The 20,226-nt window shown below is 46.4% G+C and overlaps 1 protein-coding gene across 3 annotated transcripts in view; it reads right to left on the bottom strand.

The window, feature by feature from the left end:
- Positions 1–585: 585 nt before the first annotated feature.
- The window catches only part of LOC121538306 (flocculation protein FLO11-like), a 50,628-nt gene continuing 30,987 nt past the window's right edge, over positions 586–20,226 (bottom strand). For 2 of the 3 annotated variants that reach the window (XM_041846184.2, XM_041846183.2), the window contains exons 3-15: positions 16,539–16,581; positions 16,359–16,454; positions 15,961–16,073; positions 15,753–15,828; positions 7,146–7,333; positions 6,966–7,018; positions 6,762–6,853; positions 5,868–6,639; positions 5,663–5,771; positions 3,034–3,092; positions 2,807–2,936; positions 2,473–2,572; positions 586–1,022 (exon numbers count right to left, since the gene is read on the bottom strand). In XM_041846184.2, the coding sequence (XP_041702118.1) occupies positions 2,508–2,572; positions 2,807–2,936; positions 3,034–3,092; positions 5,663–5,771; positions 5,868–6,639; positions 6,762–6,853; positions 6,966–7,018; positions 7,146–7,333; positions 15,753–15,828; positions 15,961–16,073; positions 16,359–16,454; positions 16,539–16,581 (1,796 nt within the window). In that variant the 3' untranslated portion in view covers positions 586–1,022; positions 2,473–2,507. The remainder of the gene's footprint in view (positions 1,023–2,472; positions 2,573–2,806; positions 2,937–3,033; positions 3,093–5,662; positions 5,772–5,867; positions 6,640–6,761; positions 6,854–6,965; positions 7,019–7,145; positions 7,334–15,752; positions 15,829–15,960; positions 16,074–16,358; positions 16,455–16,538; positions 16,582–20,226) is intronic. The other variant, XM_041846185.2, reaches the window with a different exon arrangement.

Below are 20,226 nucleotides of genomic sequence, written 5' to 3'. Positions count from 1 at the left end.
AATTCATAAAAAATTCTACAATGTGATTTTCTGGAAAAAAAAATCTCATTTTGTCTGTCATAGTTGACGTGTACCTATGATGAAAATTACAGGCCTCTCTCATCTTTTTAAGTGGGAGAACTTGCACAATTGGTGGCTGACTAAATACTTTTTTTCCCCACTGTATTGGACTCTGATGACATTAGCAAAAAAGCAGAGATCAACGAGAGTCCATAATGGCTTCAGAACTATTGTGTTGTTCCCCCCTCCACACTCTTACCCCCCACATCATCCCACCACATTAACACAAACTTTGTTGCAGCTGCAAGTGGAAAGTTAAGACTTGAAAAATATGTGCTATCTGAAAACCAAAAAGAGGAAGAAGAACAATTTGTGACAAAAATAGCCAGGCAGAGGTGACAGTTCTGCCAGGAAGCAGACATGCATGAATATGTTACATGAGAGCACAATATTAGTGTGAGAGAGAAGTAGAGATAGGGGTTACAGAGACTGAGAGAGAGAGAGTGGGAGAGAGAGAGTGGGAGAGAGAGAGTGGGAGAGAGAGAGTGGGAGAGAGAGAGTGGGAGAGAGAGAGTGGGAGAGAGAGAGTGGGAGAGAGAGAGAGAGAGAGAGAGAGAGAGAGAGAGAGAGAGAGAGAGTGACAGAGTGAAAGAGAAATAAAGTAGGTACTGTAGTAGAGTGGCGACTCCCCCTGTTTGGCCTTCTGAGACAACAGCAATGCTGGGAAGTCAGCGTGAAAGACATTCTTTATCAGTTGGAGGATAATTCAATATTAATCACGAGGTTATTATCTAGTTAGCCATTATCAAGATTATTCCATTGAAATGCATAAAGCCCACTAGCAAGAACCCTCTACTGAAAGGACAACAGTCAGATGGAAGAAGTTCTGTTAAAGTCGTTGACACTGGCTGTCCCTCTGTTCCAATTCCAGTGAGACAGACATCTCCATTGCAGAGAGGGGTGATTAGGAGGGTGGAATACAGCTGATAGATTGATCCTTTTTTACATCGAACATCACATGGCTGAGGGAAGAGGGACAACAAAAAGAGGTTGAGGTGTAAGTGTAGTTTTTCTTTTACTCGCTTACTAAATGTAATTAAACCCATGTTTCAGGAACACAGAGCTACAGGCCAAGGGGTTTACATGAAGTCAATATACAGTGGGGAAAAAAAGTATTTAGTCAGCCACCAATTGTGCAAGTTCTCCCACTTAAAAAGATGAGAGAGGCCTGTAATTTTCATCATAGGTACACGTCAACTATGACAGACAAATTGAGAAAAAGAAATCCAGAAAATCACATTGTAGGATTTTTTATGAATTTATTTGCAAATTATGGTGGAAAATAAGTATTTGGTCACCTACAAACAAGCAAGACCTGTAACTTCTTCTTTAAGAGGCTCCTCTGTCCTCCACCCGTTACCTGTATTAATGGCACCTGTTTGAACTTGTTATCAGTATAAAAGACACCTGTCCACAACCTCAACAGTCACACTCCAAACTCCACTATGGCCAAGACCAAAGAGCTGTCAAAGGACACCAGAAACAAAATTGAAGACCTGCACCAGGCTGGGAAGACTGAATCTGCAATAGGTAAGCAGCTTGGTTTGAAGAAATCAACTGTGGGAGCAATTATTAGGAAATGGAAGACATACAAGACCACTGATAATCTCCCTCGATCTGGGGCTCCACGCAAGATCTCACCCCGTGGGGTCAAAATGATCACAAGAATGGTGAGCAAAAATCACAGAACCACACGGGGGGACCTAGTGAATGACCTGCAGAGAGCTGGGACCAAAGTAACAAAGCCTACCATCAGTAACACACGAAGGAGTGGCTTCGTAAGAAGCATTTCAAGGTCCTGGAGTGGCCTAGCCAGTCTCCAGATCTCAACCCCATAGAAAATCTTTGGAGGGAGTTGAAAGTCCGTGTTGCCCAGCGACAGCCCCAAAACATCACTGCTCTAGAGGAGTACTGCATGGAGGAATGGGCCAAAATACCAGCAACAGTGTGTGAAAACCTTGTGAAGACTTACAGAAAACGTTTGACCTGTGTCATTGCCAACAAAGGGTATATAACAAAGTATTGAGAAACTTTTGTTATTGACCAAATACTTATTTTCCACCATAATTTGCAAATAAATTCATTAAAAATCCTACAATGTGATTTTCTGATTTTTTTTCCCTAATTTTGTCTGTCATAGTTGACGTGTACCTATGATGAAAATTACAGGCCTCTCTCATCTTTTTAAGTGGGAGAACTTGCACAATTGGTGGCTGACTAAATACTTTTTTCCCCCACTGTATTTATGCACAGTTTGTCTCACCCTCATTTTACTCTCTATTCTTAGGTGAGGTACATTTCCTTCGAAAATAACACATTCCACTTACAATTATGTGTTCGCATCTCAGTTTGACATACAGGCCAACTCTCAGACATTCAGTAGGCACAGTATAGTGTGTGTGAGCTACAGACCTCAGTGTGATTTTATCCTTGACTGGTCATCTGTGTCACTTGGGCTCTTTCCCAGTTACTGTACGAAGAAGGTTGATCCTCCTCTCCTTCCGATGAGAAACTAGAGGAGAGCAAGAGAAAAGAAACCCACAGCTTGATACAAGACACACATTTGACTTCATATGTGAGCTTTCTATTTCTCTTTCTCTTTCTCTTTCACTCTCTCTCTCTCTCTCTCTCTCTCTCTCTCTCTCTCTCTCTCTCTCTCTCTCTCTCTCTCTCTCTCTCTCTCTCTCTCTCTCTCTCTCTCTCTCCCTTTTACTTCCCCTCCCTCTCTCTATCCATCCGTCCTTACCCTCTGTGTCTGTGTCTGTGTCCAGCCCAGTCCTCTTCCTTTTGGAGCTCTGGCTGCTCTCTGACCCAGACAGACTGCTCTCCACTTCCTGGTCGTCTGAGTTGCTCCCTGGAGCAGTGCTTTGGGCTGACTGTAAATATCAAACAATGACAAGACACTAACTGTAAATAACCTCAGATCAGTTTCAGTTTACAGACTGTGAACATATAGGGATTGTAGACACTTGCCTTGCCATTGGAGTAAAGTTTATTCTGCAATCCAGAATTCAGAGCCTCAAGGAGCACCACTGTAATTACAGAGATACATAAAAAAAAATATTTTTTTTTTCTCCCAGTCTTCACCCTGGTACACACCGAACTACGTACCATGAAGGCTGCCGGCCACCATCTGGAATGGCTGGATAAGAAAACAGGGCTCACAGTACATGCATATAAGGAACATTTCTCAAACTACAAAGATGCGCTCCACAAGACCAAGTCTACCCACTACTCAATCATTATCAGTAAAGGTCATAATAACCTGAGAGCTTTCATCTCCACGATCAAAAAGCTACTACAGCCACATAATGACTCCCCCCTCAATGCTTCAGCTGACCTCTGTGATCAGTAGCTGGACAAACAAAACAGACACTAAAATAGATACAGCTCAAACAAAGTCCACAGAGCGAGCCCCCTCCATAGCTCGACTCAGCAACCCTTTCCTCCCTCTCCACCTTCTCCCCTGTTGATGCTGAGTTCATCTCTGGTCTAGTCACCAAATCCAAAGCTTCAACCTGCTCACTTGACCCTATGCCCACTTCCCTAGTCAAGACATGTCTTCCTGCAATCTCTCCCCTCACGGTTGTCAATGTGTCCTTTGCTTTGGCACTGTTCCTCCTGATGTCAAACTGGCTGCTATCCCACCCATTGTGAAAAAAAACAAGGACAAAACCCAGCTAACCTCAACAACTACAAGCTAATATCCAACATTCCCTTCCTGGCATAAGTTATTGAGCATGATGTACCTTCCCAACTCAATCAGCACATGGCTTCCAATGACCTCTTTGAGCCTCTTCAATCGGGGTTTAGGGCCAATTACAGCACGGAAACGGCTCTGGTTCAAGTGGTAAATGATCTACTACTAGTAGATTACTCTGGCAATCTAAACATCCTCATCCTAATGGACTTATCAGCTGCCTTTGACACAGTTTGCCATTCCATCCTCTTTGAAAGAATGGAGCGGACCCTGGTAATTATCGGAACAGCTCTGGCCTGGTTCAGGTCCTACCTGTCGGACAGGCAGCAGTTTTTGACCCTGGGACACTTCAAATCCGCCCATTATGCTGTCCGCCAGGGAGTCCCCCAAGGCTCAGTCCTAGGGCCTCTCCTTTTCATCATCTACATCCTACCCCTTGGCCAAATCATCCGTCAATACGGTCTGCAATCCCACTGTTACGCTGATGACATGCAAATCTACGTTCACTCCAAACCCACCTCTGACCTCCCCCATCATCACTCATCAACTGTCTTCAAGAAATAAAATAATGGATGAGCTCAAACTTCCTGAAGCTCAACAGCGATAAGACAGAGGCCATGTTGGTGGCCCCCAGATCTCTCCTGAAGAAGGTGGAGGAGGTCGACCTTAACATCGACAGCTGCTCTATTCGTCCTGCCTCCGAGGTGAAGAATCTGGGGGTCGTCCTCGATTCTACGCTCTCCTTTGATGCCCACATTAAAAACACCACAAAATCTGCCTTCCATCATCTCAAGAACATCGTCAGACTCCGCCCCTTCCTTACAGACTCAGTTGCTGAAACCATTAAACAGGCATAGGATGTTCATCTGATCACCCTATTGCAGGAGAACTTTGCTGCAATGCAGGATTTTTAAAACGTTAAGTGTATTTGAGGTTTAAAAAGGCTTCTGCATTTTGTAATTTCCACTCCGAAATGTCAGACTTGATTTTCCCTTAAAAAATATATAAACCCCTACAAAAATGGCCATTAATTATCATCCACATAATAATTCATATTTCCTGTTGCTGCAGGATTATTCCCTTGCTTTAGCAAACTGGCTCAAATTAAGATCCTACATCTGTACATGCCTATTTTACCTCACACCTGGACTGTTGCAATGCTCTCCTGTATGGACCATACCAGCTCCCTCAACAAAATTCAGTACATCCAGAACTCAGCCGAGAGATTCCTCACCTGCCCCCAGTGGCAGACTGTGCAGAAGAGGCAATTGCCTCAGGCCTCACATCATTAAGGGGCCTCGTGAGCTGGGCATAAAAAATTAAAAAAGACTAGTAATACATTTTTACAAAATAATTTCTCTTCTTGAGGCCTCCCCATGCTCTACTCGAGGTCCTGATGTCAATATTAATATAATCTCATAATAGTAGAAACAAGTGATATTAATCACCAAAGGACTGGTTCATGAAAATGGACTAGTCCAACCTGAGTTCCTGCGCATTGTTTCACATGATATGATTGAAACCGTGACTTTCCATGAAATTAAGTTGCAGCAATGAGGCAGTTCCAGAGTGGGGCAGAGAAAAGAAAAAGAAAGAAGATTTCATTTTAAAAGTGTTAATAGTGTTTTTTAGAAATTCAAGGGTTTGACAATTCAATGAGTTGGTCTGATGGTGCACTCTGATGTCATTGGCCTTCCCCTTGATTGCGGCAACAATAGAGGAGCAATTGAGGACAAAAGAGGACATTTATTGGGAGCCATGTTCCTTTTTGTAATGTACTTTTGCTCTTATTAATGTAATGTCCTTATGTATCTTGAAAGGTGCAAATACAATGTATTATTATTATTATTATTATATGTACTTGTACTTCTACACATACAGCCTTGTCATGGTGTCCTGTACCTGGACACAGTGAGATGGTCAGAACAGGGTCTTTCCTGTCCTCAGAGTCCTTTCCTGTTCTTTGATCTGCTTTCCCGTCAGCTTCCTCCATCTCTGATTGCCCTTCCTCCTGTGGATGGGGTTAGACATATCACATTACTAAATCACACGCGTGTTGGTATGTCTATTTCACATGCTCATTGAGAGGAAGGCTTCAGTAAAGTACCTTGAGGTTGTGATCGCTGGGGCTTTGCCTCTGTTGGCTGGGGGGAGGTATAGAAGAGGAGGATGAGGGAGGAGCAGGTGGAGAAGAAGAGGAGGAGGAGGAAGAGGGAGGATGGGCCTGGATCTGTGAGGAGGAGTCTGTCCTCGTGGCCCTGTTAGATGTCTCTCCCTCTATGTACAAGTCCTGCAGTGTAGGGCTGGGCTTGCTGTCCTGTGGTGATTTACTGCTTTTGAACCTCCCAGGATCAGACAGGTCCAGAGGAGAGTCAGCCTCTTTCAGACCCTCCCCAAACACCCTCTCTGGCTGCACCTCCACATCCCTCCATGGGGGCCGCACCCCCCGCCTGTCCTGGTCCTGGACCCGTGCGGCTGGGGTCTTCCCAGGCTTGTGCCAGGCCTCCCCAGTGCTCTGCATCCTGCTCTGGGTGTTGCTGCTGCTCTGCTGGTGGAAGGTCTGGAGGTAGGGGATGCTTCGAAGGTTGGGGTTAGGGTCAGGGTGGACCACCAGGCCATCGCCCACAGAGGTGGCTAGAGTGACCCAGTCGGAGTGCTCGGGCAGGGGCCAGGGGACGGAGAGATGGGCACTCTTGATAGAAAATGGCCGGTAGGGGATCGGGGCATGGACCAGGTGACGGCTTTGCTTCTCATCTCCAGGTATAGAGGAGGAGGAGGATAAAGCGGAGGAAGAAGGGAGATGGTTGTTCTTCAGGACAAGACGGTGGGGGTGAATGGAGGGAGCGACAGGGTAGCGCTGCTGGACAATTGTTTCCACACTATGGACTCGAAGAGAAGGGTGGGGGGGAAGAGGAGAAATAGAGGGAAGAGAGGAAAAGGTTATAAGGTAAATGTGCTTCTGTTTTCTCTATCTTTTGCTGTTATTGCCTCACTTGCTCACCTCTTCTCTTCAGTGTTGCTTTTGGCTGTACTTTGCTCTGGCCTCAATGCTGGTGGGATGGGAGTGGACATGGAGAGAGGCTTATGGGATTTCTGTGTGAGATAAGTAGGGAGATGATGGCTGAGATGAGACATTTTGACCTGTGCTATATTGATCCATATTTTCAGCTAATGATTTGTTTTTAAGACATACAAAATCACTTACATAGGATTGTTTTCCATTCCATCCCTTCACATGTCTATGTTCAAGTATTGTCTCTATTTTAACAAAAAGCCAAAACAAGAAAATACATCCTGATGATTATACTGGTGATAATGATGAGTTATCATTAATTGACTCTAAATACTTTAGATTCATGATGAGAAGTGTATTCTTTCCTCTCACCGTCAGCTCCAAAGGAACGTCTGTGGTCCGTCTGAGTATTGACTATGGACAGCCCTGCAGTGGCGACCTCTGGTGGCTGGCTGAGAGACCTGATGGCTGTGGTGTGTGGCATAGCAGAAAATGAAAGGTCAGCAGACTGTCTGACCTCCGGGGTTGCATCCTGGGAGGAGGAATGTCCACTCTGACCTCTGAAATGACAAGAATGTTACGCTCCAACTAACAAGACAAAATCACATTCATTCACGCAAAGTCACACACAACAATAGGCTCACTTGTAATAAAACATAGGCTGAGTGTACAAAACATTAAGAAAACCTTCCTAATATTGAGATGCACCCCCCACCCCCACACCCCCGTTTGCACTCAGAATAGCCTCAATTCTTTGAGGCATGGACTATATAAGGTGTCGAAAGTGTTCCACAGGGATGCTGGCCTATGTTCAATCCAATGCTTCCCACAGTTGTGTCAAGTTGGCTGGATGTCCTTTGGGTGTTGGACCATTCTTGATACAAATGGGAAACTGTTGAGCGTGAAAAACCCAGAAGCATTGCAGCTCTTGACACAAACCGGTGCGCCTGGCACCTACTACCATACCCTGTTCAAAGGCACTTAAATATTTTATCTTGCCCATTCACCCTCTGAATGACACACATATAGGGCCTTTGAACCCCTTAACTTTTAAGTATTCACACCCCTTAACTTTTTCCACATTTTGTTGTGTTACAGCCTGAATTTAAAATGGATTAAATTGAGATTGTGTGTCACTGGTCTTTATACAATACTCCATAATATCAAAGTGGAATTATGTTTTTAGAATTTTTTACAAATTAATACAAAATGAAAAGCTGAAATGTCTTGAGTGAATAAGTATTCAACCCCTTTGTTATTGCAAGCCTAAAAAAGTTCAGGTGTACACATTTGCTGAACAAGTCACCTAATAAGTTGCATGGACTCACTCTGTGTGCAATAATAGTGATTAACATGATTTTTGAATGACTACTTTATGTATGTACCACACACATACAATTATCTGTAAGCTCTCTCAGTCAAGCAGTGAAATTCAAACACAGATTCAACCACAAAGACCAGGGAGGTTTTGCAATGCCTTGCAAAGAAGGGCACCTATTGGTAGATGGGTAAAACATTTAAAAGCAGACATCGAATATCCCTTTGAGCATAGTGATTGGAGAAAACTGAAGATGGATCAACAACATTGTAGTTACTCAACAATACTAACATAATTGACAGAGTGAAAAGAAGGAAGCCTGTACAGAATACAAATATTCCAAAACATGGATCCAGTTTGTAATAAGGCACTAAATTAATACTGCAAATAAAAAGGCAAATAAAATAACTTTATGTCCTGAACACGAAGTGTTATGTTTGTGGCAAATCCAACACCACAAATCACTGAGTACCACTCTTCATATTTTCAAGCATGATGGTGGTTGCATCATGTTATGGGTATGCTTGTCATCGGCAAGGACTAGGGAGTTTTTTAGGATAAAAATAACTGGAATAGAGCTAAGGACAGGCAAAATCCTAGAGGAAAACCTGGTTCAGTCTGCTTTCCAACAGACACTGGGAGACAAATTCACCTTTCAGCAGGACAATAGCCTAAAACACAACACCAAATATACACTGGAGTTGCTTACCAAGACAACATTGCATCTTCCTGAGTGGCTTAGTTACAGTTTTGACTTAAATCAGCTTGAAAATCTACGGCAAGACTTGAAAATGGCTGTCTAACAATGATCAACCACCAACTAGACAGAGCTTGAAGAATTAAAATAATAATAATGTGCAAATATTGTACAATCCAGGTGTGTAAAGCTCTTACAGACTTACCCAGAATAACTCACAGCTGTAATTGCTGCCAAAGGTGATTCTAACATGGGTGTGAATACGCATGTAAATGAGACATTTCTGTATTTCATTTTCAATACATGTTTTAACTTTGTCATTATGTGGTATTGTGTGTAGATGGATGAGATTTTTTATTTATTTATTTATTTTGAATTCAGGCTGTAACACAACAAAATGTGGAATAAGTCAAGGGATATTATCACGTTTCAGGAGAAGACCCAGATGCAGACAGTGTCGAAGTAACAAAAGTTTATTACAGAAACAGGGGGCAGGCAAACAACAGGTCAAGGGCAGGCAGAGGTCAATAATAGAACGGCAGGCATGATCAGGGTCAGGGCAGGCAGAATTGTCAAAACCGGGGAAAACCAGAAAACAGGAACTTGAGAAAGACAGGAGCAAGAAGAAAAACACTGGTAAGCTTGATGAAACAAAACGAACTGGCAACAGACAAACAGAGAAAACGGGTATAAATACACTGGGGATAATGGGGAAGATGGGTGACACCTGGAGGGGGGGTGGAGACAATCACCTGGTGTCTTACCTGGGCACATACAGTGGGGAAAAAAGTATTTAGTCAGCCACCAATTGTGCAAGTTCTCCCACTTAAAAAGATGAGAGAGGCCTGTAATTTTCATCATAGGTACACGTCAACTATGACAGACAAAATTAGATTTTTTTTTCTCCAGAAAATCACATTGTAGGATTTTGAATGAATTTATTTGCAAATTATGGTGGAAAATAAGTATTTGGTCAATAACAAAAGTTTCTCAATACTTTGTTATATACCCTTTGTTGGCAATGACACAGGTCAAACGTTTTCTGTAAGTCTTCACAAGGTTTTCACACACTGTTGCTGGTATTTTGGCCCATTCCTCCATGCAGATCTCCTCTAGAGCAGTGATGTTTTGGGGCTGTCGCTGGGCAACACAGACTTTCAACTCCCTCCAAAGATTTTCTATGGGGTTGAGATCTGGAGACTGGCTAGGCCACTCCAGGACCTTGAAATGCTTCTTACGAAGCCACTCCATCGTTGCCCGGGCAGTGTGTTTGGGATCATTGTCATGCTGAAAGACCCAGCCACGTTTCATCTTCAATGCCCTTGCTGATGGAAGGAGGTTTTCACTCAAAATCTCACGATACATGGCCCCCATTCATTCTTTCCTTTACACGGATCAGTCGTCCTGGTCCCTTTGCAGAAAAACAGCCCCAAAGCATGATGTTTCCACCCCCATGCTTCACAGTAGGTATGGTGTTCTTTGGATGCAACTCAGCATTCTTTGTCCTCCAAACACGACGAGTTGAGTTTTTACCAAAAAGTTATATTTTGGTTTCATCTGACCATATGACATTCTCCCAATCCTCTTCTGGATCATCCAAATGCACTCTAGCAAACTTCAGACGGGCCTGGACATGTACTGGCTTAAGCAGGGGGACACGTCTGGCACTGCAGGATTTGAGTCCCTGGCGGCGTAGTGTGTTACTGATGGTAGGCTTTGTTACTTTGGTCCCAGCTCTCTGCAGGTCATTCACTAGGTCCCCCCGTGTGGTTCTGGGATTTTTGCTCACCGTTCTTGTGATCATTTTGACCCCACAGGGTGAGATCTTGCATGGAGCCCCAGATCGAGGGAGATTATCAGTGGTCTTGTATGCCTGGAAACAGGAGACAAAGGGCTGTGAGAAATGGGTTTGATCCTAGGCACATGAAAAGTGGGATGTATACAGAGGGTACGGGGCAACAGAAGATGAACAGCAGAGGGGCTAATGATCTTGGAGATGGGGAAAGGGCCGATAAACCGGGGGTGATAGTTTGCGGGACTCCACCCGGAGGTTGCAGATCTCGGATGGACAGCCATACCTTCTGCCCGAGACGATACCAGGGAGCTGGGGTCCGGTGGCGGTCCGCTTGTCATCGATACCTGGAGGTGGTCTTGAGAAGAGCCGACCGGGCTCTCCTCCAGGTACGACGACAGCGGCAGACAAACATCTGGGCCGAAGATATGCCGACCTCTTCCTCTTGCTCCAGGAAGAGCGGGGGCTGATAACGCAGGAAACGTATTCGACCCTCACTAGTTGCTGGCTCCAGGTGGTGGGGTTGGTGGAGACCAGGCAGCGCAGAGTCGTCTCCAGGTCTTGGTTGGCTCGCTCCGACTGGCCGTTGGACTGAGGGTGGAAACCGGAGGACAGGCTGGCCGAAGACCCAATGAGTGTGCAGAATGCCTTCCAGAACTGGGACAAGAACTGAGGACCCCGGTCGGAGACCATGTCCACTGGGAGTCCATGGATCCGGAAGATGTGCTGCACCAAGAGCTGGGCCCTCTCTTTGGAGGAGGGTAGCTTGGGGAGAGGAATGAAGTGGGCAGCTTTGGAAAACCGGTTCACAACCGGGAGCCCGGGTGGCAGGCAAGCCTGGAGGAGTGGGCCCACTCCAGGACTGAGGAGCGGACAGCGTCAGGAACAAACACTGCGCCTCCCAGACCTTCTTCCCTATTCTCCAACTGAGTGCCGTCACCAAGCATGAGATGGGAAGAATGGTCTCGGATTCCGGGGGTGTAGCCGCGGGGCTATAGCGGCGTGACAGCGCATCTGGCTTGACATTCTTGGATCCCGGTCGGTATGAGAGGGAGAAGTTGAACCGGGTGAAATGTAGCTTGCCTGGAATTGAGATGCTTGGCGGTGCGGAGATATTCCAAGTTCTTGTAGTCTGTCCGCACAATGAACGGATGTTCCGCCCCCTCCAGCCAGTGCCTCCACTCCTCCAACGCCATCTTCACCGTGAGAAGCTCACGATTCCCCACATCGTATTTCCTCTCCGTGGTGTTGAGGCGATGGGAGAAGAAGGCGCAGGGATGTAACTTGAAGTCCAGGGCCGAACGCTGGGACAGGACCGCCCCCACTCTAACATCCAAAGCATCGGGACGGGTCAGGATGAACCAAGATGGGAGCAGTGGTGATCGGTGATTGAGATCCCGGAACGCCCGGTCAGCAGCTGGGGACCATGTGAACGGAACCTTGGGAGAGGTGAGTGCAGACAGGGGGGAAGCCAGGGTGCTGTAACCCCGGATAAAGCAGCGATAAAAGTTGGTGAATCCCAGGAAACGTTGTAGCTGCACTCTGGACGTAGGCTGGGGCCAATAACCACCGCGCTCACCTTCCCGGGATCCATCTGTACACTCCCTGCAGCGATGATGTATCCCAGGAAGGGAATGGTGGAGCGATGGAATTCACATTACTCCGCTTTCACAAAAAGCTGGTTCTCCAGGAGGCGTTGGAGGACCTGTCAGACGTGGAGCACTTGTTCTTGGGCGGAGCGGGAGAAGACGAGGATGTCGTCGAGGTAGACGAAGACAAACTGGTTGAACATGTCGCGGAGAACATTAACCAGGGCCTGAAACACAGCTGGAGCATTGTTAAGGCCAAATGGCATGACCAGATGCTCGTAGTGACCGCTGGCCATGTATTTCTTATATTTTTTTAATAGTTATTTAGCAGACGCTCTTATCCAGAGCGACTTACACGTAATGAGTGCATACATTTTAGATTTTTATATATTCTTTCAATATTTTTTTTCATACTGCCCCCCCCATGGGAAACAAATCCACAACCCTGGCGTTGCAAACACCATGCTCTACCAACTGAGCTACATCCCTGCCGGCCATTCCCTCCCCTACCCTGGGCCAATTGTGCGCCTGCCGACAGGGCGAGATTGTGGACTAGGAGAGAAGGCCACCAGGTTACGGGGGCCATTGGTCATTAGAGGGAAGGAGAGTGTAGAGGCACGGCGAGAGGTACTGGGGTGTGTTACCAGTCCGGTCCGGCCCGTTCCTGATCCCCGCACAAGGCCAGTGGTGTGTGTTCCCAGTACGGTCCGGCCTGTTCCTGTCCCTCGCACCAAGCCTGTGATGCGCGTCGCCAGCCCGGCCTGGCCTGTTCCTGCCCCTCGCACCAAGCCTGTGGTGCGCGTCGCCAGCCCGGCCCGGCCTGTTCCTGCCCCTCGCACCAAGGCTGTGGTGCGCGTCGCCAGCCCGGCCCGTTCCTGCCCCTCGCACCAAGCTTGGGGTGCGCGTCGCCAGCCCGGTCCGGCCTGTTCCTGCTCCCCGCACCAAGCCAGTGGTGCGCGTCGCCAGCCCGGTCCGGCCTGTTCCTGCTCCCCGCACCAAGCCAGTGGTGCGTGTCGTCAGCCCGGTCCGGCCCGTTCCTGCTCCCCGCACCAAGCCTGTGGTGCGCGTTGCCAGCCCGGTCCGGCCAGTTCCTGCTCCCCGCACCAAGCCAGTGGTGCGCGTCGTCAGCCCGGTCCGGCTCGTTCCTGCTCCCCGCACCAAGCCAGTGGTGCGCGTCGTCAGCCCGGTCCGGCCCGTTCCTGCTCCCCGCACCAAGCCTGTGGTGCGCGTCGTCAGTCCGGCACAGCCCGTGCCTGTTTCACCGGTGCCTGGTCAGGTACCGGTCAGCTGCTCCACACCGGAGCCTAAGCAATCCGCTCCACCGATGTCCAGTCCAGCTCCAGCCAGCGGGACCAGACCAGGGGCGCTACAGGTGGTTAGTTAGAGGGTGGTGGTCACGCCCGGAGCCGGATCCGCCTCCGAGGCGGAATTGCCCACCCGGCCCCTCCCCTGTTGGGTTTAGTTCCCGCACCAAGCCTGTGGTGCGCGTCGCCAGCCCGGTCCGGCCTGTTCCTGCCCCTCGCACCAAGCCTGTGGTGCGCGTCGCCTGCCCGGCCCGGCCTGTTCCTGCCCCTCGCACCAAGCCTGTGGTGCGCGTCGCCAGCCCAGCCCGGCCTGTTCCTGTCCCTCGCACCAAGCCTGTGGTGCGCGTCGCCAGCCCGGTCCGGCCTGTTCCTGCTCCCCGCACCAAGCCAATGGTGCGCGTCGCCAGCCCGGTCCGGCCTGTTCCTGCTCCCCGCACCAAGCCTGTGGTGCGCGTCGTCAGTCCGGCACAGCCCGTGCCTGTTTCACCGGTGCCTGGTCAGGTACCGGTCAGCTGCTCCACACCGGAGCCTAAGCAATCCGCTCCACCGATGTCCAGTCCAGCTCCAGCCAGCGGGGCCAGACCAGACCAGGGGCGCTACAGGGGGTTAGTTAGAGGGTGGTGGTCACGCCCGGAGCCGGATCCGCCTCCGAGGCGGAATGCCCACCCGGCCCCTCCCCTGTTGGGTTTAGTTGGCGCCGGTCGCAGTCCGCGCCTTTGAGGGGGGTAATGTCACGCCCTGGCTCTGGGGACTTTTATATGTTGAGCCAGGGTGTTAGTTTCTATGTGTTCGTTTCTGGGTGTTAGGTTCTATGTTTCGTTTTCTATGTTCTTGTTCTAGTTTATGTGTTTCTATGTTGGCCGGGGTGGTTCCCAATTAGAGACAGCTGTGGCTCGTTGTCTCTGATTGGGAACCATACTTAGGCAGCCTGTTGTGCACTTGTCTTTTGTGGGATCTTGTTCCGTGTAGGTTTGTGTTTATGACCGAGGACTTCACGTTTCGTTTTGTTGATTTGTTATTGTTATAGTACTCAATAAAAGATGTACGCTTTTCACGCTGCGCCTTGGTCCACTCATTACGACGATCGTGACAGCGCCGCCCCATGGGTCTCCCGGTCGCGGCCAGCTATGACAGAGCTTGGATTCGAACCAGGATCTCTAGTGGCACAGCTAGCACTGCGATGCAGTGCCTTAGACCACTCTTCCACTTGTCCCCCTCCCGTGTCCGCACCAGGTGGTAGGCGTTCCATAGGTCCACCTTGGAGAACACGTTGGCCCCCTGGAGCCTCTCGAAGGCCGAGGAGATGAGTGGTAGTGGGTAGCGGTTCTTCACCATGATGTCGTTGAGGCCCCTGTAGTCGATGCATGGACGAAGGGTTTTGTCCTTCTTCTCCACAAAGCGGAACCCTGCGCCGGCGGCGGAGGCAGAAGGACGGATGAACCTGGCAGCTAGGGAGTCCTCAATGTAGGTCTCAATAGCCTTGGTCTCCGGACCCAACAGCAAGTACAGTCGTCCCCGGGAGGGAGTGGTGCCTGGGAGAAGGTCGATTCCACAGTGGTAGGGTCGGTGGGGCGGAAGAGAAGTGGCCCAGGCCTTACTGAACACCTTCCGGAAGTCCTGGTAATCCGCAGGAATGGCGAAGAGGTCCGAGGCAACTTCCGAGCTCCCAGGAAGACGTCCCGGGGCAGGCTGCGCTGACTTCAGGCAATGAGCGTGGCAGAACGGGTTCCAGCCAATGATGGCACCAGTAGACCAGTCAATAAAGGGGTTGTGTCGCTGGAGCCAATAGAAACCCAATACCACGGGAACTTTGGATCATCTCGCTGTGGTTCCCTGATACTCGTAGGTTGATGGGGGTGGTATTGTGGGTGACCCGGCCTATAGAGCGCCCGTCCAGCGCTCTAACATCCATGGGAATGGAGAGGGGCTGAGTGGGGATGCCCAGCTCGGACGCCAGGGTAGCGTCCATAAAGCTCTCATCGGCCCCAGAGTCGATGAGTACCCGGAGAGATTTCGACTGGTTCCCCCACAGCAACATGCTGTGTGACAGGTATGAATAATTTCTGAAGGCAATGTACACAAACCATGTCTCAATTGTCTCAAGGCTTATAAATCCTTCTTTAACCTGTCTCATCCCCTTCATCTACACTGATTGAAGTGGATTTAACAAGTGACAACAATAATGGATCATAGCTTTCACCTGGATTCACCTGGTCAATCTATGTCATGGAAAGAGCAGGTGTTCATAATATTTTGTACACTCAGTGCATATAACTCACTCTTGTGCTCCTCTCAGATGACTGATTTCTTCTTGCAATCTCTGGTTATCCTTTTTCATTTTGTTAATCTCTCCCACTACAAAAGAAATCACAGTCCATGGCTAATGTTTAAGTACTATACTGTAGCTATAAAATAAGCATTATAGTTGGATCTTTCCGCAATGCTTGAGATGCATGTGAAGGAGACGTTGATGTGTTAGCTAGCTACCCAGGATAGAAATGTGATGGAGGCTCTGGATCTGGGAGGTCTCATACTCCTGCTGCCTGCGCTTGGCCACGTCCTGAGTGACAGTACACCTGTCACACAGCCCCGCCCTCAACCTGCAGCACAGAGGTCACCAGGGGGTCAAACACTGACACACATTCAGCTACAGATGTTGTTAAGACAGCACACACACACACACAATGTTTGTATTTCTCGTGTTTAAAAAATATATTTTCTTATTAGTTAGTATACTTTTTTGATATTGAATACAGCACTGTTGGGTAGGGCTTGCAAGTTAAGAATTTCACTGTACATGTGCATGTGACAAATATAACTTAAAACTTTAAGCTAAAAATACTAATATAGAATACCCAAACACAGAGACATACAGAGGGACCCACCTGTTTTCCAGCTGTTTTATGTTTTCTGTGAGTAACCGCTGGTGCTCTTTCAGCTGTTGGTTCTTGATAAACAGCACCTCCATTTGCTTTGTATCACTACTCAGAGTAAAACACCAAGAACTGCCATCACTACATCTCCCATATATCAACATATCACCTTTAATAAAGTGCTTTACTCACCAGCCCATTTTATTGGTCAGCTCCTGAAATGTCTCTTGCCATCCTAGAGCGAGAGAGAGAGACAGACAGAGAGAGAGAGAGAGAGAGAGAGAGAGAGAGAGAGAGAGAGAGAGAGAGAGAGAGAGAGAGAGAGAGAGAGAGCGAGCGAGAGAGAGAGAGAAAGAAAGAGCACGAGAGAGAGAGAGAGAGAAGAGAAACATGTCAAATACCTGTTTTCACATTTTGAGCTTAGATTTTACATGTGAAACCATATTTTCACATGTATTACATTTAGAGTTCACATGTTAACACCACCTTTTCACATGTGAGGAGAATCACATGTTTTCACCCCACATGTGAATTGCAGTTTCACATTTGAAAGTTGTGTTTTAACATGAAATATTTTCACATGAAATATAAAAAAATATATCCCATATACAGTATCATATACAGTACCAGTCAAGGGTTTTTATTTATTTTTTACTATTTTCTACATTGTAGAATAATAGTGAAGACATCAAAACCATGAAATAAAACATATGGAATCATCTAGTAACTAAATAATTGTTAAACAAATCAAAATATATTTTATATTGGAGATTCTTCAAAGTAGCCTTGATGACAGCTTTGCACACTCTTGGCATTCTCTCAACCAGCTTCACCTGGAACGCTTTTCCAACAGTCTTGAAGGAGTTCCCACATATGCTGAGCACTTGTTGGTTGCTTTTCTTTCACTCTGCAGTCCAACTCATCCCAAACCATCTCAAATAGGTTGAGGTCGGGTGATTGTGGAGGCCAGGTCATCTGATGCAGCACTCCATCACTCTCCTTCTTGGTCAAATAGCCCTTACGCAGCCTGGAGGTTTGTTGGGTCATTGTCCTGTTGAAAAACAAATTATAGTCCCACTAAGCGCAAACCAGATGGGATGGCGTATCGCTGCAGAATGCTGTGGTAGCCATGCTGGTTAAATGTGCCTTGAATTCTAAATAAATCACCGACAGTGTCACCAGCAAAGCACTCCCACACCATCACATCTCCTCCTCCACGCTTCACGGTGGGAACCACACATGCAAAGATAATCTGTTCACCTACTCTGCGTCTCACAAAGACAGCGGTTGGAACCAAAAATCTCAAGGACAGATTTCCACCGGTCTAATGTCCATTGCTCATGTTTCTTGGCCCAAGCAAGTCTGTTCTTCTTATTGGTGTCCTTTAGTAATTGTTTCTTTGCAGCAATTCGACCATGAAGGCCTGATTCACGCAGTCTCCTCTGAACAGTTGATGTTGAGATGTGTCTGTTACTTGAACTCTGTGAAGCATTTATTTGGGCTGCAATTTCTGAGGCTGGTAACTCTGATGAACTTATCCTCTGCAGCAGAGGTAACTCTGGGTCTTCCTTTCCTGTGGCAGTCCTCATGAGAGCCAGTTTCATCATAGCGCTTGATGGTTTTTGCGACTGCACTTGAAGAAACTTTCAGATTTTCCGTATTGACTGACCTTCATGTCTTAAATTAATGATGGGCTGTCGTTTCTCTTTGCTTATTTGAGCTGTTCTTGCCATAATATGGACTTGTTTTTTTTTATCAAATAGGGCTATCTTCTGTATACCCCCCCTACCTTGTCACAACACAACTGCCTGGCTCAAGAAGGAAAGAAATTCCACAAATTAACTTTTAACAAGGCACACCTGTTACTTTAAATGCATTCCAGGTGACTACCTCATGGAGCTGGTTGAGAGAATGCCAAAAGTGTGCAAAGCTGTCATCAAGGCAAAGGGTGGCTACTTTGAAGAATCTCAAATATAAAATATATTTTGATTTGTTTAACACTTTTTTGGTTACAACATGTGCTATTTCATAGTATTGATGTCTTCACTATTATCCTACAATGTAGAAAATAGTAAAAATAAAGAAAAACCCTTGAATGTGTAGGTGTGTCCAAACTTTTGACTGGTACTGTATATAGAAATCTCACTTTCACATGTGGAATTGCAAGTTTACATGTGAAAAACAATCACATGTAAAAATCTAATTTGCAGTTTCATTAATGAAAAACTTTCACGTGATTGTTTTTCACATGTGAACTTGCAATTCCAGATGTGAAAGTGAAGATCTAACTGAAAGTTTCACATGTAAGAAAACTCCACATTTATTCCAATGTCTGTAAACTAAGTATATGTAAACCAACACTGTATAGCCTAAAAACATGGATAAACAAGATTTTTGATATCATGGATGGTCAGTCCGTTAATCGTAGTCTATGGATTTGAGAGTAGTTGCATTTTTCCAGCCCCATCCCGTTTTACCGAAACTGTTGCGGGGAGGGCACTTTGTTAATGTTTCCACTAAGGATTGCCACTTTAAACACCTATAATAGTGTAGAGACTCCTGAGTGGCGCAGTGGTCTAAGGCACTGCATCGTAGTGCTAACTGTGCCACTAGATCCTGGTTCGAATCCAGGCTCTGTCGCGACCGGGAGACTCATGGGCGGCGCACAAGTCGTCTAGGGGAGGGAATGGCCGGCAGGGATGTAGCTCAGTTGATAGAGCATGGCGTTTGCAATGCCAGGGTTGTGGGTTCGTTTCCCACGGGGGGCCAGCATAAAAAATATATGTATTCACTAACTGTAAGTCGCTCTGGATAAGAGCGTCTGCTAAATGACTAAAATGTAATAGTGTTATTATATAGTGCAATCCTCTGGTGAATGAGTTACTTTTGTGTCATTAATATCTAGTGTTGTGGAGTAATGAACTATATGTAGTTCAACTAGTAATTTAACAACATTTCGCAGTAGCTTGTTGGTAGTTGAACTCAATTCAAATCTTGGTAGTATTTTCAGTAGGTAATAAAAAACATTTGCCATGTGGTGGTGTAGCTAACTACTGGAACTTCACACAACTTTTTTCTTTGCAAAATAATATAAAATATGGGTGAAGATGGCAAGAAAAAAAAAAATAATCACATCAGATCTGCCTAATTCTCACTTGTTTTTGTGTTTAATAGGCTAAATTACACACTCTGTTAACATCTGACTCCAGAGTGAGCAAATGACTTTTTTGCAAAAAATGCAAATGACTTTTTTGCAAAAAATGTTTTCAATGATAATGCTATTAAATTAAACGCCTCCCTCTTTCCTGCATAATTCCCTATCTTTGGTTATGTTACCTAGGCCTTTGCGTTCACTGCCTTTTTTCCAGTTGCAAGGTTTGGCTCATTCATTCTATCAACATACCACCCTGTATCCCACTGCTGTTTTGCCTCTGAAGCTAAGCAGGGTTGGTCCTGGTCGGTCCCTGGATGGGAGACCAGATGTTGCTGGAAGTGGTGAAAAATAAATGTGTGTTTTTTTTTTTTCATGTGACAAATGTACATATGAAACTTCACGTGTCAAAAAACACATCTGACTCGTGAACATTTCCGAAAACCACATGGCTATACAGTGCATTCGGAAAGTATTCAGACCCCTTGACTTTTTACACAATTTGTTATGTTACAACCTTATTCTAAAATAAATAAATAAAAAAACTAATCAAACTACACACAGAAAAACAACAACAATTTAATCAATTTTAGAATAAGGCTGTAATGTAACAAAATGTGGAAAAAGTCAAGGGGTCTGAATACTTTCTGAATGCACTGTACTTGCATGATTAAGTGCTTTGCATTCCAAAACAAAATACATTATTTGCTGTTACAAAGACATAATAAA

This window comes from Coregonus clupeaformis, chromosome 24 (assembly GCF_020615455.1).
Source record: "Coregonus clupeaformis isolate EN_2021a chromosome 24, ASM2061545v1, whole genome shotgun sequence".
Taxonomy (NCBI): domain Eukaryota; kingdom Metazoa; phylum Chordata; class Actinopteri; order Salmoniformes; family Salmonidae; genus Coregonus; species Coregonus clupeaformis.
This window is presented reverse-complemented; position numbering and strand designations above follow the sequence as displayed.